Source organism: Eriocheir sinensis, chromosome 25 (assembly GCF_024679095.1).
Source record: "Eriocheir sinensis breed Jianghai 21 chromosome 25, ASM2467909v1, whole genome shotgun sequence".
In the NCBI taxonomy this organism is placed as follows: Eukaryota; Metazoa; Arthropoda; class Malacostraca; order Decapoda; family Varunidae; genus Eriocheir; species Eriocheir sinensis.
This window is the reverse complement of record NC_066533.1, coordinates 9,407,788-9,432,481: the sequence shown is the minus strand read 5'-3', so window position 1 is coordinate 9,432,481 and position 24,694 is coordinate 9,407,788. Positions and strand designations below refer to the sequence as shown.

The following is a 24,694-nucleotide window of genomic DNA, read 5'->3' as shown; positions in this document are numbered from 1 at the left end:
AAATACGAATATCAGAAACTATATTACATTCGACAGTTTCATTCCTTTATACACGACGTCTTCGAATCACTTAAACTTTAGCAAAAAATTCACGTCAAAAAAATGCATATCAGAAACTTCACAATATTCAAAAAAATTTATTTATATACTTTTACAAAACATCTCCGCCTCACTTTGGCAAAAAATATGAATACCAGAAACTTTATTGTAATCGACAGTTTCATTTCCTTATACTTATACACATTGCCTCGGCACGGGAAGATAACGAAGAATGGGTACAAGACAGGAAGGTGCAAGACAAGAATGGGTACAAGATGGCAATGTTCCCCTCCTCACCTACCTTCCGTTCACCGCCAACACGTTCCCGGTGAGGCTGAGGATCCCGTGGGCCAAGGAGACCATTTCAGAATCACTGGAAAGAAGAAAAAAAGATTAGGTTTACCTCCGCATCTAAAAAAAGTGTACAAAATTAGAAAAGTATTGGATTATCATTTTGTTTTTATTTTTAAGGTTAAAACTATAAAACTACAAATGTCTTTTTTGCTACATACTACAGATGATCTATTGCATGTTCCATCAAAGCCTATTTGTTTCAGAGATATTTTAAGAGTGAAAACGGGAACTTAAAGCCAATAATCAAGCCTTCACGTGCCGTTCTCTTTTTCAACTATTAACGAAAAAACTAAGGAAGGAAATAATTAAGGAAGCATAAGAGTCGACGGTACCTCCACTTGTTAAAAAAAAAAAAAAAATGGAAACGAAGCCATAAACCCAATAATAAAATTTCCACGTGCCGATCTTTTTTCAGCCATTAAATATATATAGATATATATATATATATATATATATATATATATATATATATATATATATATATATATATATATAGATATATATAGATATATAGAGATAGAGAGATATATATATATATATATATATATATATATATATATATATATATATATATATATATATATATATATATATATATATATAAAGGAAGGAAATTTAAAAAAAAATCGACGATCTACCAATTGTAATAAAGATGGTGGAAACACAGACTTACATACTAGACTGCGAGTCCCCCATCTCCCTGAATTGTGCTGAGTGAAGCACAGCAGAGGCCGTGGGTGTGCCCAGTTCATCCAAAACCGACGACATCACACACCTCACTCCCACCCTGTTTCCTGACCCCAACATTCATTTTTAAGAAAAAATGAAAACACCATCATCTTCCTGAGAAAATTCTACATCACACTTGCATAAAATTGTAACAATAATGTAAAAATACACATGCGAAAATCAGCGTTAAATGAGTAGGGAGTACACATTTTCTTGCACTTATTTCCCTTCATCTCCTTAGTACTCAGGTGGTTTTCGTCGCATCAATTTTATAAGCACAGATCCAAGATCTGCATGCTTTTCTGATTCTGATGGTGTAGGGTAAGTCCCGAGGTAAAAATATACATAGGGCCAAAATCGCCTCCACACATAAATCGCGCCGTGACGGCGTTCATTCGACTAGGCCTTTGTTTACTCAGACTCTCCGCTCTTGCACAAAGACAGCTGTAGGGAGGGATTCCAGCTTACCAGTAATAAACTCCCGTTAAATTGTAATGGCCAGAAATGTGCTACAATTGTAATGGTATTTTCCCCCTGTAAATAAAGTTAACGGGATATTTGCGTAGCCATATATATGTACATGGGTTTCTCATGACATGTGAAGGAAAGAAGGAAGAGAGAGAGGGAGAAGAAAGAGAAGGAAAGAAAGAGGAAAGAAAGAAGTAGGAGAGAGAGAGAGAGAGAGAGAGAGAGAGAGAGAGAGAGAGAGAGAGAGAGAGAGAGTGGGAACGAGGCCTTAATTAAAACGAATAATTAAACTTACACGCGCCGGGTTTTTTTCAACTATAAACGACAAAAAAAAACATTCGAAGGGAGAGAAAAAAATAGCATAAGCCGAAGAGTGGAAACGAAAACTTAAAAGAATAGGATAATCATATAATCAACCCCCGTGCAGTTTTTTTTTCTTTTCAACTATAAGCGATGTAAAAAAACATACGAAGGGAAAATAAAATAAAAAATCATAAAAGTCGACGAGGGATTAAAACGAAGCCATCAAACTTTCACGTGTTTTTTTTCTATTACTTTTCAACAACTCTCCCGCGACCCCGCTGCACTCGACTTTCTACTCTAGCTCATCCCTATAATGTCCAAACCCCTTATGCATGAGTTAACCAGCATCTTCACTCTTTCATCCCTTACACTGGTAAACTCTGGAACAGTCTTCCTTCGTCTGCATTTCCTCTTGCCTATGACTTGCCCTCCTTCAAGAAGAGTGTATCAAGACACCTCTCCACCCAAAATTGACCTCTCTTTTGGCCACTCTTTACTTTTGTTTATTATGGGAGCGGTGAGTAGCGGGCTTTTTTTTCTACACTCTTTTTGCTGCCCTTGAGCCGTCTCGTTTGTAGTAAAAAAAAACGAAAATAACATGCAAAGGAAGGAAAATAATGGAAGAAAAGCACAGAAATCGAAGGTCCACCCGATTATCAAAGTCCAGGAGCCAAAAATAAAACCTCCGGGAGAGATCAATCATGTTTTCCACGCTTGACTGGTCTCAGCTATTTCCATATAGAGTGTTGGGATGTAAATTAAGCCCTTCTCTCTCTCTCTCTCTCTCTCTCTCTCTCTCTCTCTCTCTCTCTCTCTCTCTCTCTCTCTCTCTCTCTCTCTCTCTCTCTCTCTCTCTCTCTCTCTCTCTCTCTCTCTCTCTCTCTCTCTCTCTCTCTCTCTCTCTCTCTCTCTCTCTCTCACACACACACACACACACACACCAGACCTACATACCGAAATCGGATCAGACAAAACGTTTGTAAAGATGAACGTTTTTGGACTGTGGTGTGTGTGTGTGTGTGTGTGTGTGTGTGTGTGTGTGTGTGTGTGTGTGTGTGTGTGTGTGTGTGTGTGTGTGTGTGTGTGTGTGTGTGTGTGTGTGTGTGTGTGTGTGTGTGTGTGTGTGTGTGTGTGTGTGTGTGTGTGTGTGTGTGTGTGTGTGTGTGTGTGCTCCCTCCGAGGCACTAGTGAAAAATTGGGCCACACCGGAGGAGCTTTCAATGCGTCTCAGGAGCGGGGAGCGATTGGTGGCGCTCGCTTTCGATCCCGCCCTGCAGCCCTCATCCAGGAACGCCTTCAGCACCAGAGCCAATATTCCCCCGAACTTGGTAACGGTGAGCGAAAGGGCATCACCTCATGACTCCTGGAGCAGCAACATCCTCTATTTACAACCATGTGGCAGGGGGTTAATGGTACCCAGAGTTATCGCGACACTCTACACCCGGGTTACCAAGCTCCTCTGGGACAACGTAACGTGGCTTGGGTTTTTCGGGAATAGGAGGACGGTGAGCTGCCTCGTCACCGTAACTAAACATGACGTCTGCCTCGGAGAGATGGGGAAAGGAGGTGACCTGTCGGAGATATGTCGGGAGGCGTTCAAGGCCCCGGCCATGGACTGCATATTCCAGCCGTGGGTGCCGCGCGTGGTCTACATCTCCCGTGACGGCGCTGGAGAGATTGACTTCAGCTTTGACGCGCACATCAAGACCACGAAGCACGTCTACCACACCATCCTGCACGGTAACAGCGACACAGGCGCCTCATCAGCCGGCCAAGCCTACCAGGGCGACCAGCAGCCCGCCCTCACGTGTCTCGGCCTTATAAACAAGAGAAACAGAGTGCTGGTCGGCGACAATAGAGGATTAATCTACGTCTATAGAGTAGGAGACAAAAGATCCTTTAGTCGGGTCAGGCAGCTGACCTTTCCCTTCCCTCTGTCTAAGCTCCGACGCTCAGAGGAAACTGAATACAGTGGAGGCAGGAACATCGCCATTCACCATCGCCACCGCTACCTCAACAAGCAGGACCGAGGGAGCTCCAAGTCAGGAGGAATACCGCGGAGATTTCCAAGCTTCCGCCATTCCGGCATCCTGAGGGTAGACTTGGGCATGTCCACTTGGTCCACCCCGCCCGTGTTCCAAGCACTGGGTGAAGGGTGCGTGCTGGGGATGGCCTGGTGTCATTACTCCGAATATCCACTCCTGACTACAATAGAGGAAAAGCGTGCCATGGTCCACTACAAAGTGCACAGGAGGAAGTCACTATTTGAGGCCTTTGCCGTGAAGCCTGTGGACATGCTGAGTGGTGTGGTTGTGTGGGGGGCCGATGGCTGGCTGGCCTACACCACCAGGGACGAGGCGGTGCTCGAGCGGGACCCAACCATACAAACTCTCTCCGACGAGTAAGGGGAAGGTCGACAGGTTATTATTTTATCCTGCTCGAGATCCTGACTCCATCGTACGTTCCCTCCTCAATCCCTCTGTATGATTTTATGGTCCCTCCTTCAGTTCAGTTTTGTATTGATATTTCATCTGAGCACGCCGCAAACAGTTCGACTGATAGGTATCGCCTTGTCTAAGTTATTTTTCTTTTAACTTTTTCAGTATCTGCATGTCATGCAGTGCATGAAGTCTAGTGTTCGCTGCCCCATCTCTGTTAGCTCTCCCTTGCATCCTGTTGACAAGCTGCATTCATCACCACTACAATTTCCACGGAAGTTAAGGCCTTCTCGTGGTCGAAGAATGCAAAATACAGTAAAAAGGTTTTCTTTATTCATTTGTTTTCTTGACAATCTGGTCCCGATTGTTGGCCGCATTTCATATGGGCGAAGAGGTCAATTTGCGATAATTTCAATTGGGCGCCAGTGTTCCACTTTGATTTGGCGCCAACATATCAGCGCAATCCTGTGACCACGAAAATGGCATCCGTGGTTACAAGTTCGACTTTCGTCAATAGGTTTGTCATTGTTGAGCAGTTTGACTGACGTCACCGAGTTTCACTTTGCTGAGCCACTCAGCCGGCTGCTCATCATTCCTTAGCGCTACACCAATACGGCAACTCAACCATGAACGGCTGGCCATTTTTCTGGAATTTGCATTTTTACTTCCTGGGAAAGTATCTCTCTCTCTCTCTCTCTCTCTCTCTCTCTCTCTCTCTCTCTCTCTCTCTCTCTCTCTCTCTCTCTCTCTCTATCTCTCTCTCTATCTATTTTTTTTTTTTCTTTTGTCTCTCTCTCTCTCTCTCTCTCTCTCTCTCTCTCTCTCTCTCTCTCTCTCTCTCTCTCTCTCTCTCTCTCTCTCTCTCTCTCTCTCTCTCTCTCTCTCTCTCTCTCTCTCTCTCTCTCTCTCTCTCTCTCTTCATCATTGTGAGCAGCGCGAGTCAGCCGATCAAGGGAATCAATCTTGTTATGGAGGTCGTGTGCACCAAGACATGCCATCTCCTGCCTCTTGCCCTCTCTTGCTCATCGTCAATTCCAAAACACTGCATATTTTACTCCCCGTCCCCTTTTTGTGTCAGCCCTGCGCCCTGTAGCTGTGTGTGTGTGTGTGTGAGGGGGGGGGAGGTAGTGGGGGAGAGGAAATGTGTTTGTGTGAAGGGGTCTGTCTGTCTGTCTGCCCGTATGACTATAAGTGTGTCTGTGTTTGTGTGTGTCTCTCTGTGTTTTGTGTGTCTGTGTTTGTGTGTGTCTCTCTGTGTTTTGTGTGTCTGTGTTTGTGTGTGTCTCTCTGTGTTTTGTGTGTGTGTCTCTGTGTCTCTCTCTCTCTCTCTCTCTCTCTCTCTCTCTCTCTCTCTCTCTCTCTCTCTCTCTCTCTCTCTCTCTCTCTCTCTCTCTCTCTCTCTCTCTCTCTCTCTCTCTCTCTCTCTCTCTCTCTCTCTCTCTCTCTCTCTCTCTCTCTCTCTCTCTCTCTCATTTATATTCTAATTCTGTACCTCGTATCTCCGTTTTTTCTCGCTCTCTTTTCCTCTTCTCTTTTTACTCAGGGTTTCTTTCGTCTATTCTCGGTGATTCAGGCCCCATAGGTTCCTCACTCACATTCCTAAGCCCTTGTTTCTCTTATTTTTTTCCTAATTATCAACCCATATATAGCATTTCTGGCTCCCATTTTTAACGAGCCTACTGCCGGAGTATTTCTTCTATCCAGTAGGACTCACTCTTCATCATTATTACAGAACTATTTAATTAAACTCGAGTAACGTCTGTCCCACCCCTGTCCGGATTAGGGTGTTGTCCGGATTATATATTCCCAAGCTCTCTACAGGTAAGGGTTCGTTCACACTACAAGCAGAGCAGAGCAGAGCGGTTAGTAGCGGCATTAATTTTTAGATAGTTTTGAATGTACAGACGCTCAGTTGTTCACTTAAGTGGTTCCTGAGTGAAGACGCTCGGCTGTACCTTCGATACTAACTACGGGGTGTTCTGGAAAATACTGTCATTGTAATTCCCACTCAAAATTGCCTCTCCTCATCCCAATTAGATTTAACCTATCCTAACTTAGCCTAACTTAACCTAACTTAACCTAACCTGCCCAGTTCAAGAGCGGGAGCCACATACCCGTACAGAGAAGGGAAATACATGTTCGGGATTAGCGTTTTTTTTTCGGAGAATTGAATAGCGGTCTAAATCACTATATGTAGAAACGCACCGATTATTAACGGATTTTAACGGATTGCCTATTAGCACCCTTGCCTTTCGAAATTCAGAATGATATGATTTTTAGGGTAGCAGAGTTCGGATTAAGGGATTTACTGTTTGATTATTTTAAGCATATTCACGGGTCCTCTTCCTCCTAATTCCCATACATAGAGGAGCCTAATATTTTTCCTCCTCCTTCCGTTTATCTCTTCCTCCTAATTCCCATACATAGAGGAGCCTAATATTTTTCCTCCTCCTTCCGTTTATTTATTTATTTATTTTTTTTTAATGCTTGAGAACTCGTAGTCTATCAACCTATATCATTTTTTTCCTTTTATGCCTTTTCATGGATCTCAATAACAATAATAATAATAATAACAATAATAATAATAATAATAGTAATAATATCTTCAGTTCTATATTGGCCTAGGAACTCTCCCTAGTTTATTTTTTTCCATATTTCGATGCATTTTTTTTTTTTTCAGAATTCAGAGAAGCGCTAAGCTTATTTCTTGTCCACTCTTCTTGCTCCTCACATTTGCATAATATTATCTCCTTATCGAATCTTCTTTTCGCACATCTTCTCAAAATTCATAGCCTTTTATCCTTTTTTTCAAAATTTACAAAAACATTTCCTTAATCAATTTCCTCTACACCATCTCTTCCCTTCCCTGTTTTCTCTTCCCCGATCGTTTATTTTTTGTGTGTTATATAAGTACTCAAAACTTCTCGTTAATTAATTTCCTCTACGACATTTTTCCCTGCCTTGTTTTTCTCCTTCCCTATTATTCATTACTCATAATTGTTCGCAAACTTTCCGTCAAATCAATTTCTTCTGTATCATCTTTTGCCTTCCTTTCCTGTTATTACTGTTTTCAGAAATTACACAACCTTTCCCTTATGTTAATTTCTTCTATAACATCTTTGCCATCCTTCATTGTTCTCCTCCACTTCTTTTTTTTTAGAATTTACACAAATATCTATAACATTACTCACCCTATTATCTCCCTCTTTTCCTTTTTTTTTTTACCGAATTCACACAAAACTTTTCCTTACATCAATTATCTCTATATAATCATTTATCTCTCCTTATTTCACCTTTCCTCTAATCACGTCCTTCCGCCTCATATTAGTAATGGATACACACACAAAAAAGTAAAAGAAAAGCCAGTAACGTGTAGCCCAATAGTACTTAATAATGCAAGATAATGACAGTCTGATTAAATGATAGTAGGCTAAACGATAATAACACTCATATCCCCTTTGTTTTCACCTTTTAGGCTATTCTTTTTTTTCCGTCTTTCACATTATCTATATATTATCTGTTTCGCTTTTCCCTTTTTTTATCTGTCCATCTATCTATTTATCACTCTTTCCTTCTACGTATTATTCTTTTTTTTCTGTCTTTCCTTATTCCTTATTTTTTTCTTTCTTTCTATTTATTATCCATTTGTCTGTCTATCTATCTATCTATACATCTACCTATCTATCTATATACGTCTAATTATCTATCTGTCTGTCACTCCGTCTTCCTGTCAGTAACATTGTATCAAGCCTCTTCTTAAAGGAATATAGTGTTTCCATAGGGCTAATTTGATATACGAGACCTGTCATCATTCTTTTTCCTTTCTCTTTTTTTTTTTTTACTTTTTCTTTCTTGCTTACTCTCTTACGTTTCTTTTATTTGCTTCTTATCTTATTTTTGGCTTCCTCTCCCATTCTTCTATTTATTTATTTATTTGTATTTCCTATCGATTTTATGTGATATGTTTGTCTATCTATCCAACTGTCTATGTATAAAAGAAAAAGTTCCCTGAAAAAAGTTATCATTTTTTTCACTCAAGTCTATTTCGATCTCTACTGTAACCTCTTTTTCTCTTTTTGTCTGTTGTTGCTTTTTTTGTCATTTTTCGTTTCTCGTTTCTCGTTTTGTTTCTCGTTTTGCTTCTCATTTTATTTCTTGTTTCTGTTTTTCGTTTTTCGCTTTTGATTGTCGTTGTTTATTTTATTTTCTTATTTGTTTTTGTTTCTCGTTTTCTCGTTTCTCGTATGTTTCTTATTATCGTTTCTCTTTTTTTTTTAATCACCTCCACTTCGATCTCTACCATAACCTCTTTTCTCCTCTAGTCTCTCATGGAATTCTCTTAGATAGTATATGTAAAAGTTTCCTGGAAAAGATTTAGGCTACTATTTAGCCTACTATACTTCTTTATTCAATTAGGCTACCTCTAACTTAGATCTCTACCGTAACCTATAATAAGTCTTACCCTACTCTTACGAACCATACAAAAAAAATTCTCTACTTCTATGGTCGGCATTATAAGACACTTTCACTTCTCACATCAGCTATTTCTAAACGTCAAAGAGGAAGTCAATCGGGTTCTATTGAGTGTTTCTTTAGGTTCATGGTACAGAAGAAGGATCGAACTCCCACAAGGGTCCTAAAACTACTCCTGGAAATGCCCACAATGACAATGAAAGCCTTGTCAAATAGGTGAACTTGGGGGATGAAATGTTTAGTAATAAGGCCCTATATCTACCGTAACCTATATTCTCTACTTTTTCTGGTATTCTCTCTTAGGTAATGTTTGTAAAGTTCCCTCCAGAGGTCCTAACCTACTATACTTTTACTATATTTTTTTTTTTTTTACAGTCGCCTAGATTTCAATACTGTAACGTATATCCTCTATTTTTTCTGTTAATTATGAGTTCTCTCTCGGGAAATGTATGTAAAGTTTCCTGAAAAATCCTCAGCCTACTCTTACGAACAATACTTTTTTTTCCAGTCACCTCAATATCTATCTCTACCGTAACCTATATGCTCTATTTTTTTCTATTAATTAAGGAATCCTCTCTTAGGTACTGTTTGTAAAGTTCCCTGAAGAAATCTTAATCTACTATAATGAACTTCTTTACTCAATTTCCTCAACTTTTATCTCTACTGTAACCTCTTTTTCTCTTCTCGTTATTGTTTCTTGTTTTCTCTTCTCATTTTTCGTTTCTCGTTTTTTATTGCTCGTTCTATTTCTTTTTCTCTCGTTTCTGATTCTCTTGTTTCTGTTCTTTTTTTCAATCACCTTCAATCTCTACTATACCCTTTTCTCTTCTCTCGTTTCTGTTACGGTGTATGTGAAATTCCCTGAAGTAGCATTAGCCTACTATTACCAACTACATACATCTTTTCTCAATCACCTTTAACTACTATTACAAACTATAGATTTTTTTTTCAACCACCTCTAACTACTACTACGAACTATACATCTTTTCTCAGTCATCTTTACTTCTACCTCTACCGTAACCTATATTGTTTTCTTTCTGTTAATGTGTTCTTTCTTAGGTAATTTTCCCTTCCCTCGCCTCGCTCCACTAACCCTCGTGTCATGCCATTCCTCGCCTAAATACAATCTTCTTTTTTTCTGTCATTTCCGACCCCAATCAATAACTTTTACTCACTGCTTCCTTCCTGATTCTCTCTCTCTCTCTCTCTCTCTCTCTCTCTCTCTCTCTCTCTCTCTCTCTCTCTTGTTTTTCCTTCCTTATTTACTTCTTTCTTGCTTGCTTTCATTCTTCCTTCCTTCCGTTTTTCTTCTTTTCTTCTTTTTTCCTCTTCTTTCGTCTTTCTCCCCTTATTTCTATCTTTAGCTTTCTCTATTTTTTTTTTACTTTCCTCCTTTTTCTTTCCTTCTTTCTTTCCTCCGTCTTCCCTCTCTTTTTTTTCTTTCTGTCTTTCTTTCCTTCTCTCTCTCTCTCTCTCTCTCTCTCTCTCTCTCTCTCTCTCTCTCTCTCTCTCTCTCTCTCTCTCTCTCTCTCTCTCTCTCTCCCGCCCGCCGTGACCTTAATTGCTGTTGTTCCTGGGGCCGTAATTATAAGTTACCAAACATTGTCAGTACAGCAAAGTTACGTGGGAGGAACGGGGTCACATTTACTTTTTTCCTCCTTCCTGTAAACTAATTATTTTCTATTCCTAAAGCTATCAAGTATCATGTGTTTTATAGGTTGGAAGAAGAGGGGATAGTGTATGTTTAATATTTGAGAGAGAAGAAAATAAAAAAAAATAGCAGAGAGAGAGGAAGGGAAGGAAGGAAGGAAGGAAGGAACTCTGCTTAACTACTCACCCATCCTGTAGCAACTGTCGGGAGAGGTTGGCGATCTCCTCCATCAATTGATTGTTACCGAGGCTGTGAGAGAGTGAATGTACGACAGTTAGGTATGACATTGTTAGGTACGATACTGTTAGATACGACACATAATTAAGTACGATACTGTTAGGTGCGATACTGTTAGGTACGACACTGTTAAGGGATGACTACAATAACCTTTTACTCCTTTCTTCCTAAGTATTCATGGTAGGGACAAAAGTAAGTTAAGGTAAAGTTGGGGGCAATTAAAAGAAGAAAATAAAAAGACGGAAGGAAAAGGGAATAGCGGAAGAGATATCCTCGGAGAATGTTGGAGGCAGAGACAAAGAACAACGAAAGCTCGAGGAAATGAAAAAGAGGAAGGAAAGGGAAGAAATCGAAAGTGATTATTTGGGTACATTTACAATATAATTATACGCAAATGAAGTACGGTACGATGATGAGCTCAGTGTGTATGTATACGATAATTTGTAGGATAAAACTAACATTTCTACAATTATGTTTTACTCCTCTTTTCCAGCTTTCCGAGTTTTCATGACAGGAATAACGGGAGAAGAAAAAGATGAAAGGAAAAGCTAGAAAAATTTTTGAAGCTTTTTGTTGGCAGAGACAAAGAAAAAATCAGGAAAATGAAGAAGAGGAAGGAAAGAAAAGAAATCAAAAGGGATTAAAGGGGTTATTTTTAAACGAGAAGAAGGTGCGATAATATTCTCAAAGTGGGTACGAGAATTTGTAGGATAAATCTATTCATATTCCCTAAGTTCCCCGTCGTGGTGGCTGTGTGGTGAGCTACAGCCTGGCGTCTCGTGTTTCCCCCGCCCACGCCGCCTCCCTCACCTCGACACAGCACCGAGCGCTTAGCCTAATGAGAGCCGACACGCCCACCGCCTCCATGCTCCTCTGACTCCCGCCTGACGCAACGCTATCGACCAAGCGAGGACCTTTGATCGAAGTTTATAAATGGATGACGGACTTTAATAAGGGTAATATAAATAAGATTTTGGTGGTAAGAGTCGGGTAGGGTGCGTAGCAATGGGTTAAGTTGGATAAATTCAGATTAAGCAAGGGCATAGGTAAGAAATGATTTACTAATAGTGGTGGATAAATGGAACAGTCATGTTGTGAATGCCAAAACGATAGATACATGCAACATATTAGATAAATTCGTGGATGGTGATGTTAGGTGGGGTTAGGTTCACAGGAGTTGCATTGTATCAACGTTACCAGATTATCGTACTCAGAACATTGCATTTAGCAGTTTCAGTCCCCAAACTGTCTTACCCACACAGATAACGAGATTCAAATAAAGTTAGTACTAAAACGGTTAATTGTTGATGTTTTTTGCAATAGTTATGTGGCAGAAACCGGAAAATACAAGGTTCTATGTACAATAATCTGGCAACGTTGCACTGTATAGACTTACCGGCCTCTTGCAGACCTCTTATGTTTTTATGTTCTTATGTTCTTATAGTCTATGCTACACAATACCACCTCACCAGGCTAACACACACTTCTATACACTATCTTACCTCGCCAAGCTGACGCCTCATTCGTGAAATAAAGACGTGTATTTTCACGGTAATGACAACATATGAAAAGCTAAATAAAAACATAACGAGAACTCCCGTAAATGAGAGGTAGAAGTAAATAAAGGGAGGAAAGGTGTAATAATCGAGCGTAATTAACAGGTGAGGATGGATAGGGATGCGTAACCTGGCCTTAGAACACCTGTCAGGGATTAAAGGCGGCTTTACACCTGGCAATTCCTGGCCGGCAATACAGCCGCGACGATCTAGCGGCTAGACAAGCTGGGTGCTCTCGGGACAAGTACCTTCACACGTGGGAGGAGCCGCCGGGAGCATCAAGACGTAAACTGCTAGTAAATGCAAGGGCATGAATTCATCCCAGACACCCCAGAAGGCTACTACCATATCTTAAAACCACAATGAGTTTGGTCCATTAGCCTAATATTGTAGAAATACTTTATGTAAACGAGTTTTATCATAAGTAGTATTGATTGATTGATTGATTGTTCATTGTTGCATTTAACAACAAAGGAGAAGGGAGGAACATGTCATCGCAACCCCCAGGCATTACAAAGTGTGACTATATGATACACGAAAATAATCGTTCCTTACCTCCTTCGATATCTCGCAAAGAGATAAACATTTCTCGTAATGTTGCTGCCACTCTCTCAAAAGTTGTTTTGCGTAGACTCAGCTTCTCATACAGCTTATCTTGTGGGTCCCACAAGTATCTATGCTGCCTCACTTCTTCTAGTAATGCCACCTCGGCCTTCCGGCTCCAAATCTTGTTGTCTGCATCTGTCATTTCTTGTTTTATTGGCGCCGACATGTTGTACTCAGCCGCCAGTCGGCAATACAAGACGGACACGCTCAGCTGCAGAGAACTTGCCGCGAGAAGGGCTCCCAGACCCAGACCCCGACCAAAAATGCTGCCGAGCCTATATTGCCAGCCGCGAATTGCCAGGTGTAAAGCCGCCTTTAAGGTGTATTAATTGAGTGTGGTGAGCAGGTGAAAAGGAAGAAACATGAATTACCTGGCCTTCGACAACATCTGTTAATGAGGACAGATGTATTGATTGAGAATAATGATCAAGTACGAAGTGAGAGGCGGGAGAGGGAGAGAGAAGAAGGAGAGGGAGAGCGAAAACCTATCCTAAGATCACCTATCAGAGAGGAAAAGTGTGATAATTGAGCGCAATGAGCAGGTGAAGAGGGAAAAGCATGCGTTACCAGGCCATAGAACACCTGTTACTCACCTGTCCAGTACTTCCATGGAGTCTCCTGCTGGCGGCGGCGGCGGTGGCGTAGTGGTTGGTGGCGGCGAAGTGGAACTCTTGCAGCACTGGTCTTCCTCTTTCATCTGTACGGGAAAATAATGAAGCGTTTTGTTTATTTGTCTAAAGTTTGTTTGTCTAAGGTTTCTTAGTCTAAGGTTTTGTTGTTCTAGGTTTGTTTGTGTTTTTATGGTTTGTCTTCCTAATGTAAAGAAGGCAGGCCAAGAGGGAGGAGCTAGAGGAGGAGGAGGAAGACGAGGAGGAGGAAGAGGAAGGAGGAGGATAACAACAACAATAATGATGATAATGATATTACTACAACTACTACTACAACTACTTCTACTACTACTACTACTACTACTACTACTACTACTACTACTACTACTGCTACTACTACTACTACTACCACAACCACTACTGCTACCCCTACTACTACTACCCCCAACACACCACCACCACCACCACCACCACCACCACTACCACATCAAAGAACAAGAAGGAAAGAAAACTCAAGGGTAACGATTCATACCAAAAGGAATCGATGCCAAGGAGGAAAGAAGCGATGGAGCACAAAACGTTTTCTACCGCCAATAACTTACCTATTGACAAAGCGACCTCGTTACACCCTTGTGGTAGTCACAGTAGAGGGAAAAAAGAATAAGGAGGAGAAAGACGGGTAGAAAAGGAAAAAGAAGAAAAGGTCGAGAATAATAAGTAAGAAAGAAAAGAAAGAGGAAAAAAAGTTAAGGCCTGAGAAGGAAGAATAAAGTTGCAAAAGGATTATAGATGAGAAAAAGATGGATGGCAAAAGGAATAAAAAGGATAAGAAGGGGAAACGGGAGCAAAAGGAAGATGATAAGCTCAAGGCTGTAAAAGGAAGGAAGAAAAAGTAGGAAAATGATCAACAACATAAAAGAAAGGAAGAAAAAGATTTTACGGTCATTTTTTAACACTTACATAAGGCCATAAGGACCTCGCAGTCTCATTAGTGAACTCTGGCATACACTTCCCGTAGAGTTATGCGATAAGAAAACCGTCATATATTTTGCTCCTTTACTCTTTCCTTTACTTATTTTATTTTACCAGTCTCTATTTCTCCACGAACACCAGCACATCTATAAATTAAAACTGGCATCTAATTCCCGTAGATTTTGTTAATGATATAAGTTCATTCATACATTTCGCTTCTTTACCATTTACTTTTATTTACCTAGCTGTTTCTGTGTTAGCGTCTCTGTTACCAGTGAAACCTATACTTGAGATGTTTCTGGTATTACTATACGAGGCCCAGCACACCTATAAATTAAAACTGGCACATGATCTCCGTAGATTTTGTTTTGGATATACGTTAGTCAGAAATTTTGGTTCTTTACTCTTTCCTATACTTACCTTACCTAGTTGTGTCTTTGTGTTATACCAACGTCTCTATTACTTTAAGAGGTCCAACACACCTACAAATTAAAACTCGCACCTAATATCCGTAGATTTGTTTTAGAATTTAAGTTCAATCGTGTATTTGGCTTCTTTACGCGTTCCAAAAAGAAAGAGAGGAATAAAAAAAAAGGAATAAAAGAAGACAAAGAAGCCAAAAACACGAACAGGAAAAAGAAAAAAAGATGAAAAAAAAAGGAAAAAGAAAGCAAAGGAACAAGAAATAAAACAAAACAGGACGCTAACAAGAAGAAGAATCAGACCTCCAGACATCCTCCACCCACTCGCCTTATCATAATTAGGTCACAATAAAAACAATAAAAGGAAACGAGGTCAGTAGCCACGCCCCTGACCTTGACCCAGCCCCAGCAGCCCCTCCCATCCTATTAACAGTAAAGGGAAGGGAGACGAAGGCGAAGAGGGAAGAGAGAGAGGGGGGGGGAAAGGGGAGGAGGGAGGAGAAAGGCATGGAAAGGGGAGGAGGGAAAGAGAGAGATAAGGGAAGTATATGTCTGAGAGATGGGATAAGGGAGATAGCATAGATGAAATTTAGAGAGATAGAGAGACAGACAGACAGATAGACAGATAGACAAGCACAGGCACAGACAGTAAGAGAGACAGACAAATGAAGACACAGACAGACAGACAGACAGAGACAAATAGACAAACACAAAGGGACAGACAAACAGACAGACAAACACTAAAAAACAGACAGAGACAGATACAGACAAACTCACAGGTAGGTACAGACAGACACATACAGACAGACAGACAGACAAACAATACGTGTGATGGGAGGGATTTAATATGGGAAGAGGGAGAAGAAAAGAAAGGTGGGGGAGAGGAGTGAGAGAGATAGATAAGAAGGAAATCAAATAAGATAAATGGAGAATGTTGAAAAGTTTAAGTAAGACAAATGTGTTGGGAGGAGGGGAGAGAAGGAGGGAGAGGAAAAGGGCCTGAGTCGGGTGAGGAGGAGGAGGGGAAAGAAGGGAAGAGGAAAATTAAGTAGAAAGGAAAAAAATGAAAAAAAAATATAGGATGCAGAAAGGAGGAACAAGTGTAATGAAAGAATGAGGAGGAGGAGGAGGAAGAGGAGAAAGAGGGAGGGGGGGGGGGGAAGAGGGAATGTGAGAAGGAGAAAAATAGGAAAAATAGGATGGAGAAGGGAAGAACAAGTGTAATAAAAGAATGAGGAAGAAGAGGAGGAAAAGGGAGGTAGAGGAAAGAGGGAATGGGAGGAGAAAAATAGGAAATATAAGATAGAGAAAGGAAAAATAATTCTAATGAAAGAATTGTGAGGAGAAGAAGTAGGAAGAGGAAGAGGGATGGGAAACAAGGGAATAGGTGGAATTGATTAAATGGGATAGAAAAAAAAGAAGAAAAAATAGAAAGGAAAAAAGTAGGAAATAAAGGGTAGACTTGGGATAGGGAAGAAAATGGGTGATGGGAGATGCATGATGGGGAAGAGGGAGGGAGAGGAAGGTAAGGGTAGGTCAGGGGGAGGGGGAAGAGGGGGAGGAGGACGAAGAGGAGGGGACAGAAGAGAAAGTGAGGAAAGAAGAAGTAGGAGGAAAGGGTTATTCTTCAATGCGTAAAAGATGGAGAGAAAAACTGTGAATTAGGAATCAATGGGAAGTAGAAAATAGTAATATGTTCTCTCTCTCTCTCTCTCTCTCTCTCTCTCTCTCTCTCTCTCTCTCTCTCTCTCTCTCTCTCTCTCTCTCTCTCTCTCTCTCTCTCTCTCTCTCTCTCTCTCTCACACAGACAGACAGACAGACACACACACACACACACACACACACACACACACACACACACACACAGTCAATATAATAGCAACAAAAATTCTACCACCACCACCACCATCATTACCGCCACCACAACCACCCCCAAAAAAAAGGCCGCTAAGTCTTTATCGTCACGCCCTACGGAAATGATTATCGATGATTTTATTGTTTTGTCAACTTTACACGCTTTTCGCCAAGTTGCGTTTGTACGTGTTTCTTATGTGTTGTTGTTTTTTTTGTCTGTTTTTTGCCTCTGTGTGTATGTGTGTGTGTGTGTGTGTGTGTGTGTGTGTGTGTGTGTGTGTGTGTGTGTGTGTGTGTGTGTGTGTGTGTGTGTGTGTGTGTGTGTGTGTGTGTGCATTGATTTTTATTTCCCCGAGCTTCCTCCTTTCTTTATTTTTTCGTTGTCAGTCAAGCAGTTTAGAACAGTTTGCCTTGAAGACATGCTATAGTTTTTTTTTTTTTCTATTATTTCAAGTCACGCGTCTGCTTCATACCATTTTTTCATAAGCTAAGGAAACCGTGAGAAAGCGGAGTCAGTCTTATTAGGTTATCAACATATCCTCAATCATTCCCGACATCCGCCCACCCAAAAAATATCTGAGGCTTTTTATTTAATACCAACACCAAAGTTTTGAAGGCATGCAAGACACACACAAGCAAAACTTTACTCTCACTCACAAATTTTAGAGTTCAACATCAATTCAATTCCCCAAGACAACAAAAAGGCTTACAACAAGAACGGCCAAACCCCCCTGGAATGTAGCCCGCCGACACGAAGGTTACCAGCGCCGACACATGAGACAAACTACGCAAAACAAAAGGAGGTTCGCAGCGCACATTGGTCTGACGGTCTGAAGGTCAAGGTAGACAGGTAAATAGGTAGGCAGGTAGAAAAGTAGATAGGTAGAAGCCGACACGAGAGACAAACGATGCAAAACAAAAGGATCTTGGTTTGGTTTAGTTAAAATAAAAATTATCCCAAGGTGTGAGATGGCCACATATGTATTCAAAAGGCTACAAAGATATATAGACGAAACGACGCAAAACAAAAGGAGATCGCAGCGCACGTTGGTCTGAAGGAGTATATGCCCTGGGCCGAGGTAGACAGGTAAATAGGTAAACAGGTAGAGTAGTAGATAGGTAGACACCGACACGAGGGACAAACGATGCAAAACAAAAGGCTGTGCACGTTCGTTTAATCCTTTTATACCCCGTTAGGTCGATCTTGGGTTCTGTTAGTCAAAATTATATCCCGAGGTGGAGATGGCCCACTGTTGTATTCAAAGGCTACCAAAGCAAATACGAAGGACCAACCACGCAAAACAAAAGGAGATCGCGGCGCATGTTTTTTTGAAGGAGTGTATGCCCAAGGCCGATGTAGAAAGGTAGACAGGTAGAAAAGTAGATACGTAGACGCCGACACGAGAGACAACCAAAACAAAAGGGGTTCGCGAAGCACATTTGTTTAACTCTTTTACTCCCCGTTAGGTTGATGCGGGACTCTGTTAGTTCATAAATATATCCCGGGGTGGAGATGGTCCAATGTTGTACTCAAAGGTTACTAAAGCAGATACGAAGAACGAACGACTCAAAACAAGATAAGAGTGTCGCGGCGCATGTTCGTTTAAGGGAGAGTACCCAAGGCTTAGACAGACAGATAGGAAGGTAGATAGGTAGACAGGTAGAGAAGGAGAGAGGTAGACGCCGACACGAAAGACTAACGACGCAATACAAAGGAGGTTCGAGGCTCACGTTTGTCTGAAGGAGAGTGTACCGAAGGCCTAGCTAGACAGGTAAACAAGTAGACAGGTAGACACGTAATCAGGTAGGTATGTTGAAAACTAAATAAGTAGAAGCCGAAAAGAAGGACAAACGGCGAAGAACAAAGGATGGTCGCAGCGCCAGTTGACTTAAAAGAGTGTATTCAGGGCCTAAGAATATGTGACAAAAAGCATGAAAAAGCTTCGATCTTACATGGAAGAGCTATGGGAAATCAGAAACAAACTATAAACATCTACTATACAAGGAAAAAAACATGTAAAACTAGGTAAAAAAAATACTACACCAGATAAAATAGACTACATAGATTAGATAGACATACAGACAAATAGATAGATAGATAGATAGATAGTTAGATAGATAAATAGATATATAGAGAGTATTAGATAAAAAGATGAGCTCAAACACACAGAACACAAAAATCTTCGCACGGTGCCGTTGGAAAGACAAAAGCGCATCGCCATCAGTACCAGTATCAGAGAATTATTGGAACCCTTGACAGGCAGGCAGGCGATCGAGACCATTCCCTGAGTCACCTTCGCATTGCCTGATAGTTTTCGTTTTTTCCCCGCCGTTTGGGGGACATGCGAGAAAGAAAGGGGAGGAGTTCGAGGCCCTAATGGATTATCAATAGCCGGACTTTGAGGTACTTTGGAAGGATTATGCTGGACTGACACGCAAATCTGAGGACGGACTTCTGGCGATCCGGATTCTTCGCTTCTGACATGGATTCGATATTATGTTTGTTCCTTCGTTTTGTCATCCTCCTCGTCGTCTTTATTCTTGATCATTATTTTGCTATCACGATTATTAATTCTATCATCATTTTACCCCTTTCAGATCTTGTATATATAAATTCTTGCAGATAAAAAGTCGATTAAAAAAGAAAAAAATATAATTAGAACACACTATTACCAATTATTTGCTCCGTATGTACCCTTCTCACACTTCCTGAAGATTTTTATCTCTTCAGATCTTGTATATATAAAGTCCTGAAGGAAAAAGTTGAGAAAAAGAGAAAAAGAATAATCATAACGCACTGTCCACGCGAGAAGGAGAAGAGAGAAGGAGAATTACAGCGCAGCAAAGTTCTCTTCAAATCTTGTATATCAGGTCCTGAAAGAATGAGTTGAGGAAAAGGAGAAAAAGTATATTTATAGCACACCATCCCACGAGGAAGAGAAAAGAGAGAATGCCAAAGGAGTTAAGGCCTTCAACCAAATCCCCCATAAGGGTCGTGTATATAAACTCTTAAACGATGGAGTCGAGGAAGAGGATAACAAAAGAATGATTATAACACACACTGTCCCACGAGGAGAAGAAAGAGAGAATACCAGAAATCCTTCAACCAAATCCCCGCAGAGAAAGAAGAAAGAAGAGGAAAGAAGGAAGAAAGAGTTAAGAAAAAAAAAGTTGAAAAAGAAAGAGTTGAGAAAAAGGAGAAAAGACTAATTATAACACCGTCCCACGAGGAGAAAAGAGAGAGAGAGAGAGAGAGAGAGAGAGAGAGAGAGAGAGAGAGAGAGAGAGAGAGAGAGAGACGGAGGAAAGAAAGAAGGAAAGAATAAAAGGAAAAAAAAAAAAAAAAGAAGAAAGGAGAGAGAGAAAAGAAGAGGAAAGAAGGAAGAAAAGAAGCGTAAAGGAAGGAAGGAAGAATGAAAGCAAGAAAGAAAGAAGTAAATAAGGAAGGAAAGACAAGAGAGAGAGAGAGAGAGAGAGAGAGAGAGAGAGAGAGAGAGAGAGAGAGAGAGAGAGAGAGAGAGAGAACGCCAGAGAAGCCTAATCAAGCGAATCACTGACGTTCTTTGTGTCTATTCTCCTCCAAACCCTGAAAAGCCTGAGTCATGAGAATCTGGATCGGCGGGGAGAGGATCTGATACCTCTTACTGGTGATATCGCTTATTTAATGGCTCAACGTGTTGCTCAAGGGGATGAGAGAGAGAGAGAGAGAGAGAGAGAGAGAGAGAGAGAGAGAGAGAGAGAGAGAGAGAGAGAGTCTTAAAGGTTAGATGGAAAAAGAGGAGGAGGAGGAGGAGGAGGAGGAGGAAGAGGAGGAGGAGGAAAAGGACGAGGAGTGGAGGAATAATAGAACATGAAGTAGGAGGGAGACTAATGAAGAAAAAAAAAAGGTAAATAGGTATCTAGAAGAAGAAGAAGAAGGAAAAGAAGAAGAAAAAGAAAAAGAAAAAGAAAAGGAAGAAGAAAAAGAAAAAGAAAAAGAAGGAGGAGGAGGAGGAGCAGAAGAAGAAGAAGAAAAAAAAAAGAAGAGGAGGAGGAGGAGGAGGATGCAAGCGAAGAGGGAGGGAGGGGGGCGGTGTGAGGGGTGGCGTTGGCGTAGGGGCGGAGAGGCGGAGGAAAAGGAGGAGCAGGAGGAGGAGGAGGAAGAGAAGAAGACGTAGGAACAAGTTGGCGAGCTGCCCGAGGTCTTTTGTGGCGCCTTACATGTATACATTTTTTTTTCTTTATTCTTTATTTTGTTTGCCTCGAGCGGTTCGGATTCCAGAAGCTTCGAGCGAGCCAACGACACAGTAGGCGACGCTTCACTTCAACTCGGCTTCTCAAAACACACGATCGAACTCTATTTTTCTATTCCTTATTATTTCTTTTTTTCATTTTGTTTTACTTTAGTTTGCGTCATTCGTTAATTTATTTTTTATCATTATATTTATTTTTGTGCTATGTTATTTATTTATCTATTTCTTCATTTTTGCTTTATTTTTTCTATTTTATCTTTCATTTTCGAGTTTTATTTTGTTTTGTCTTATTTATTTATTTACTTTATTTTTATTTGATTTTATTCTATGCTATTCTGTTTATTTTTTTATTTTACTTTATTTTTATTTTCATTACATTTCCTTTTTTTCTTATTTTCTTCCTTAATTCAATTCTCAACTCGGTGACATTAACGACGTTCGGTATATTGAGGTTCCTTCACACCATTGATTTTGTTTCATTGTTTACTATATCAAGCTTTCAAATTCTCCTCCACCTCATTCATTCCACCCGTCATTCGCATTACCCGACAGTTAAAAAAATATGGCACCGGTTATGTGGGCGTTCAGGGCATTAACTTTAAGCTTATTTACCTCTCTCTCTCTCTCTCTCTCTCTCTCTCTCTCTCTCTCTCTCTCTCTCTCTCTCTTGTTTTTCCTTCCCTATTTACTTCTTTCTTGCTTGTTTTCATTCTTCCTTCCTTCCGTTTTTCTTCTTTTCTCTTCTTTCTTTCCTCTTCGATCTTCTTTCTCTCCTTATTTCTGTCTTTAGCTTTCTCCATTTTTTTTATTTTCCTCCTTTCTTTCCTCCGTCTTTCCTCTTTTTCTTTTTTCCTGTCTTTCTTTCTTTCTTTCTTTAAAATTCCCTTTACTTCGCCCCGTTCACACGTTCTTCATATTCCCTGGAAGGTTAGAAAGTAAAGAAATAAAGAACCCGCTTATGAGATCGTGCAGATTAATAACCAGTGTAGACAACGGTGAGGATACATAGATTTATAGCTCGGTATTATAAGACACTTTCGCTTCTCACATCAACTATTTCTAAAGGTCAAAGAGGGGATCAAACGAGTTATAATGAGCGTTTCTTTAGGTTCAAGGTACAGAGGAAGGGTCAAACTACCACCGGGGTCATAAAACTACTTCTGGAAATGCCCAAAAACTCCTAAGAAAGCCTTGTCAAATATGTGAACTTGGGCGACGAAATGTTTAGTAATACGCCCCTAATAGACTAGTGACCAATATGAACAACAAAGGTGAAGGTTCGTAGATAGATAGACATAGATACGGAAAGAGTTTAGAAGAGAGGCCAAAAGAGAGGTCAATTTGTCTTGTTTATCTCTTCCTGTTATGTCTTGTTCTTATCTCGTTATCGTTTGCCATTGTCTTATTTGGTGTTTTTGAGCCGATTTCACAGTCCAACACAGTGTCTTTGTAACAGCCCGAACCAAACTACAGAATCCCATACAATCTAAAACGGTGAGGTCTTCGATGCCACACTAAATACACAAGACTTTTCCTGTATAGTTTCGTCAAATTTGTGAGCTTAAATATAAACACCAGACACTATACAAGGAAATTTCGAAGGCTCTGGTATTGGTTTGGGAGCTTACAAACCAATCATGGGGAACTGCGAAACTGGCCCTTTATTTCTTCGTTTTCTCTTAGACTAATAACCAATACAAACAACGGTGAAGATACGTAGATACAGAGGCAGAATGACTGACTGATTGATCGATTACTAAAGAAAAGAAAAACAATCGCACGCTATCGACCTCCACGATACTTTTCTTTTACTTTCTTTTTTTCTCTCACTTTGTCGTAAATACAATGGCAAAAAAAATGAAACGCAAAAAAAAAAAATCACTGTTGCCTTCATATTAAATTTTCTGTTACTTTTCATATCATTCTCTTTTACGTTTTTTTTGTTTTTTTTTTACAGGGAAGGAAGCGGCTCAAGGGCAACAAAAAAAAAGTGTAGAAAAAAAGCCCGCTAATCGCTGCTCCTATAAAAGATTAAAATAAAGAGCAGCCAAAAGAGAGGTCAATTTCAATTTCTGTTACTGCTCAGATCATTCTCTTCTACCTTCTTTTTTTTATCTCACTCTCCTTTATATACCTTTTTATTTCTGTTACTACTCAAATCATTCTCTTCTATCTTCCTTTTTTAATCTCACTCTCCTTTATATACCTTTTTATTTCTGTTACTACTCAAATCATTCTCTTCTATATTCCTTTTTTAATCTCACTCTCCTTTATATACCTTCTTATTTCTGTTACTGCTCAAATCATTTTCTTCTACCTTCTTATTTTATCTCACTCTCCTTTATATCCCTTCTTATTTCTGTTACTGCTCAAATCATTCTCTTCTACCTTCCTTTTTTAATCTCACTCTCCTTTATATACCTTCTTATTTCTGTTACTACTCAAATCATTCTCTTCTACTTTCTTTTTTTTTATTTCACTCTCCTTTATATACCTTTTTATTTCTGTTACTGCTCAAATCATTCTCTTTCACATTCTTTTTTATCTCACTCCGCCGTAAATATATTAATAAAAAAATGAACACACAAAAAAAGAGAAAGTTTCCGTTGCTGTTCACAATTCTGCACACCTGGAAACCTAAGCGACCACCTGTCCTCACCACAACCACACGTGCGTAATGAGACACACACACCTGACTTAAATCTCGCTAATGATGCACCGCGTTACCTGGAAAACCACAGCAGGTAAACACACAAAAAATGCTATATTCCCACAACAACAAAAAACTCTTACGATGGTTCAGTAACTTGGTGCCTTACAACAAGATTAAAAAAGTAGAGTAGTAGTAGTAGTAGTAGTAGTAGTAGAGTAAAAGTAGAGCAAAAAAGTGAGTAAGAGTAAAGGTAAAAGAGTAGAGCTAGAGTAAAGTAGAATAAGAAGTAAGAGCAAAGGAGTGAAGTAGGGAGTAAGAGTAACAGAGTAGAGTAAAAGTAAATGTTAAAGACTAAGAAAGTGAGAATAAAAGAGTAAAACAGAGTAAGACTAAAAGAGTAAAGACTAGAGTAACAGTAGAATAAAGGAGTAAGAGCAAGAGAGTAAAGTTTAAGAGTAAAAGATCGGAGTAAACGCAAGAGCAAAAGCAAAGTAAAAGAGTAAAAGCAATAAGAGACAGAAACATGGAGAGATAGCAAGCAAGCATCTTAGGTTACGAAACAGACAAATGTTGAAGATAAGATTTTCTAATGACGATTAAAGGTAAGAAGCGGACTTGGACAGGTAATATCATGGGTTTAACTGATAGTAGATGGACAGTCAATATAAAGAGCGGATACCCAATCAACTGTAGAAACCCGGGCAGAGAGAGAGAGAGAGAGAGAGAGAGAGAGAGAGAGAGAGAGAGAGAGAGAGAGAGAGAGAGAGAGAGAGAGAGAGAGAGAGAGAGAGAGAGAGAGAGAGAGAGAGAGAGACTAACGAGAATCCATTAGAATAAAACACTATCTAAAAGGAAAACGAAACAGCCCGTGCTTTTAACGTTCGAGTAAGCACGAAATAAATAATAAAGTGAAAGTACTCTCGTGTAAAAAAAAAAGAATGGAGAAGAGAGAGAGAGAGAGAGAGAGAGAGAGAGAGAGAGAGAAGGTGTGGCGATTAAATGTGAACCTTTACCGGGCCAAAATGGAGTCCTCTAACATCACAACAGGGAGAAGAATGAAAAAAATGATGGAAAAGGCAATTGTCGTGCAGTAAACTAA

At 40.1% G+C, this 24,694-nt stretch overlaps 1 protein-coding gene across 1 annotated transcript in view; it reads right to left on the bottom strand.

Annotated features, from left to right (window-relative positions):
- LOC127003313 (putative ammonium transporter 3) overlaps positions 1-24,694 on the bottom strand; it is a 53,966-nt gene that overhangs the window by 19,727 nt on the left and 9,545 nt on the right. Inside the window, exons 2-4 of the mRNA XM_050869803.1 lie at positions 13,448-13,551; positions 10,642-10,704; positions 341-412 (exon numbers count right to left, since the gene is read on the bottom strand). Of these exons, the coding sequence (XP_050725760.1) occupies positions 341-412; positions 10,642-10,704; positions 13,448-13,551 (239 nt within the window). The remainder of the gene's footprint in view (positions 1-340; positions 413-10,641; positions 10,705-13,447; positions 13,552-24,694) is intronic.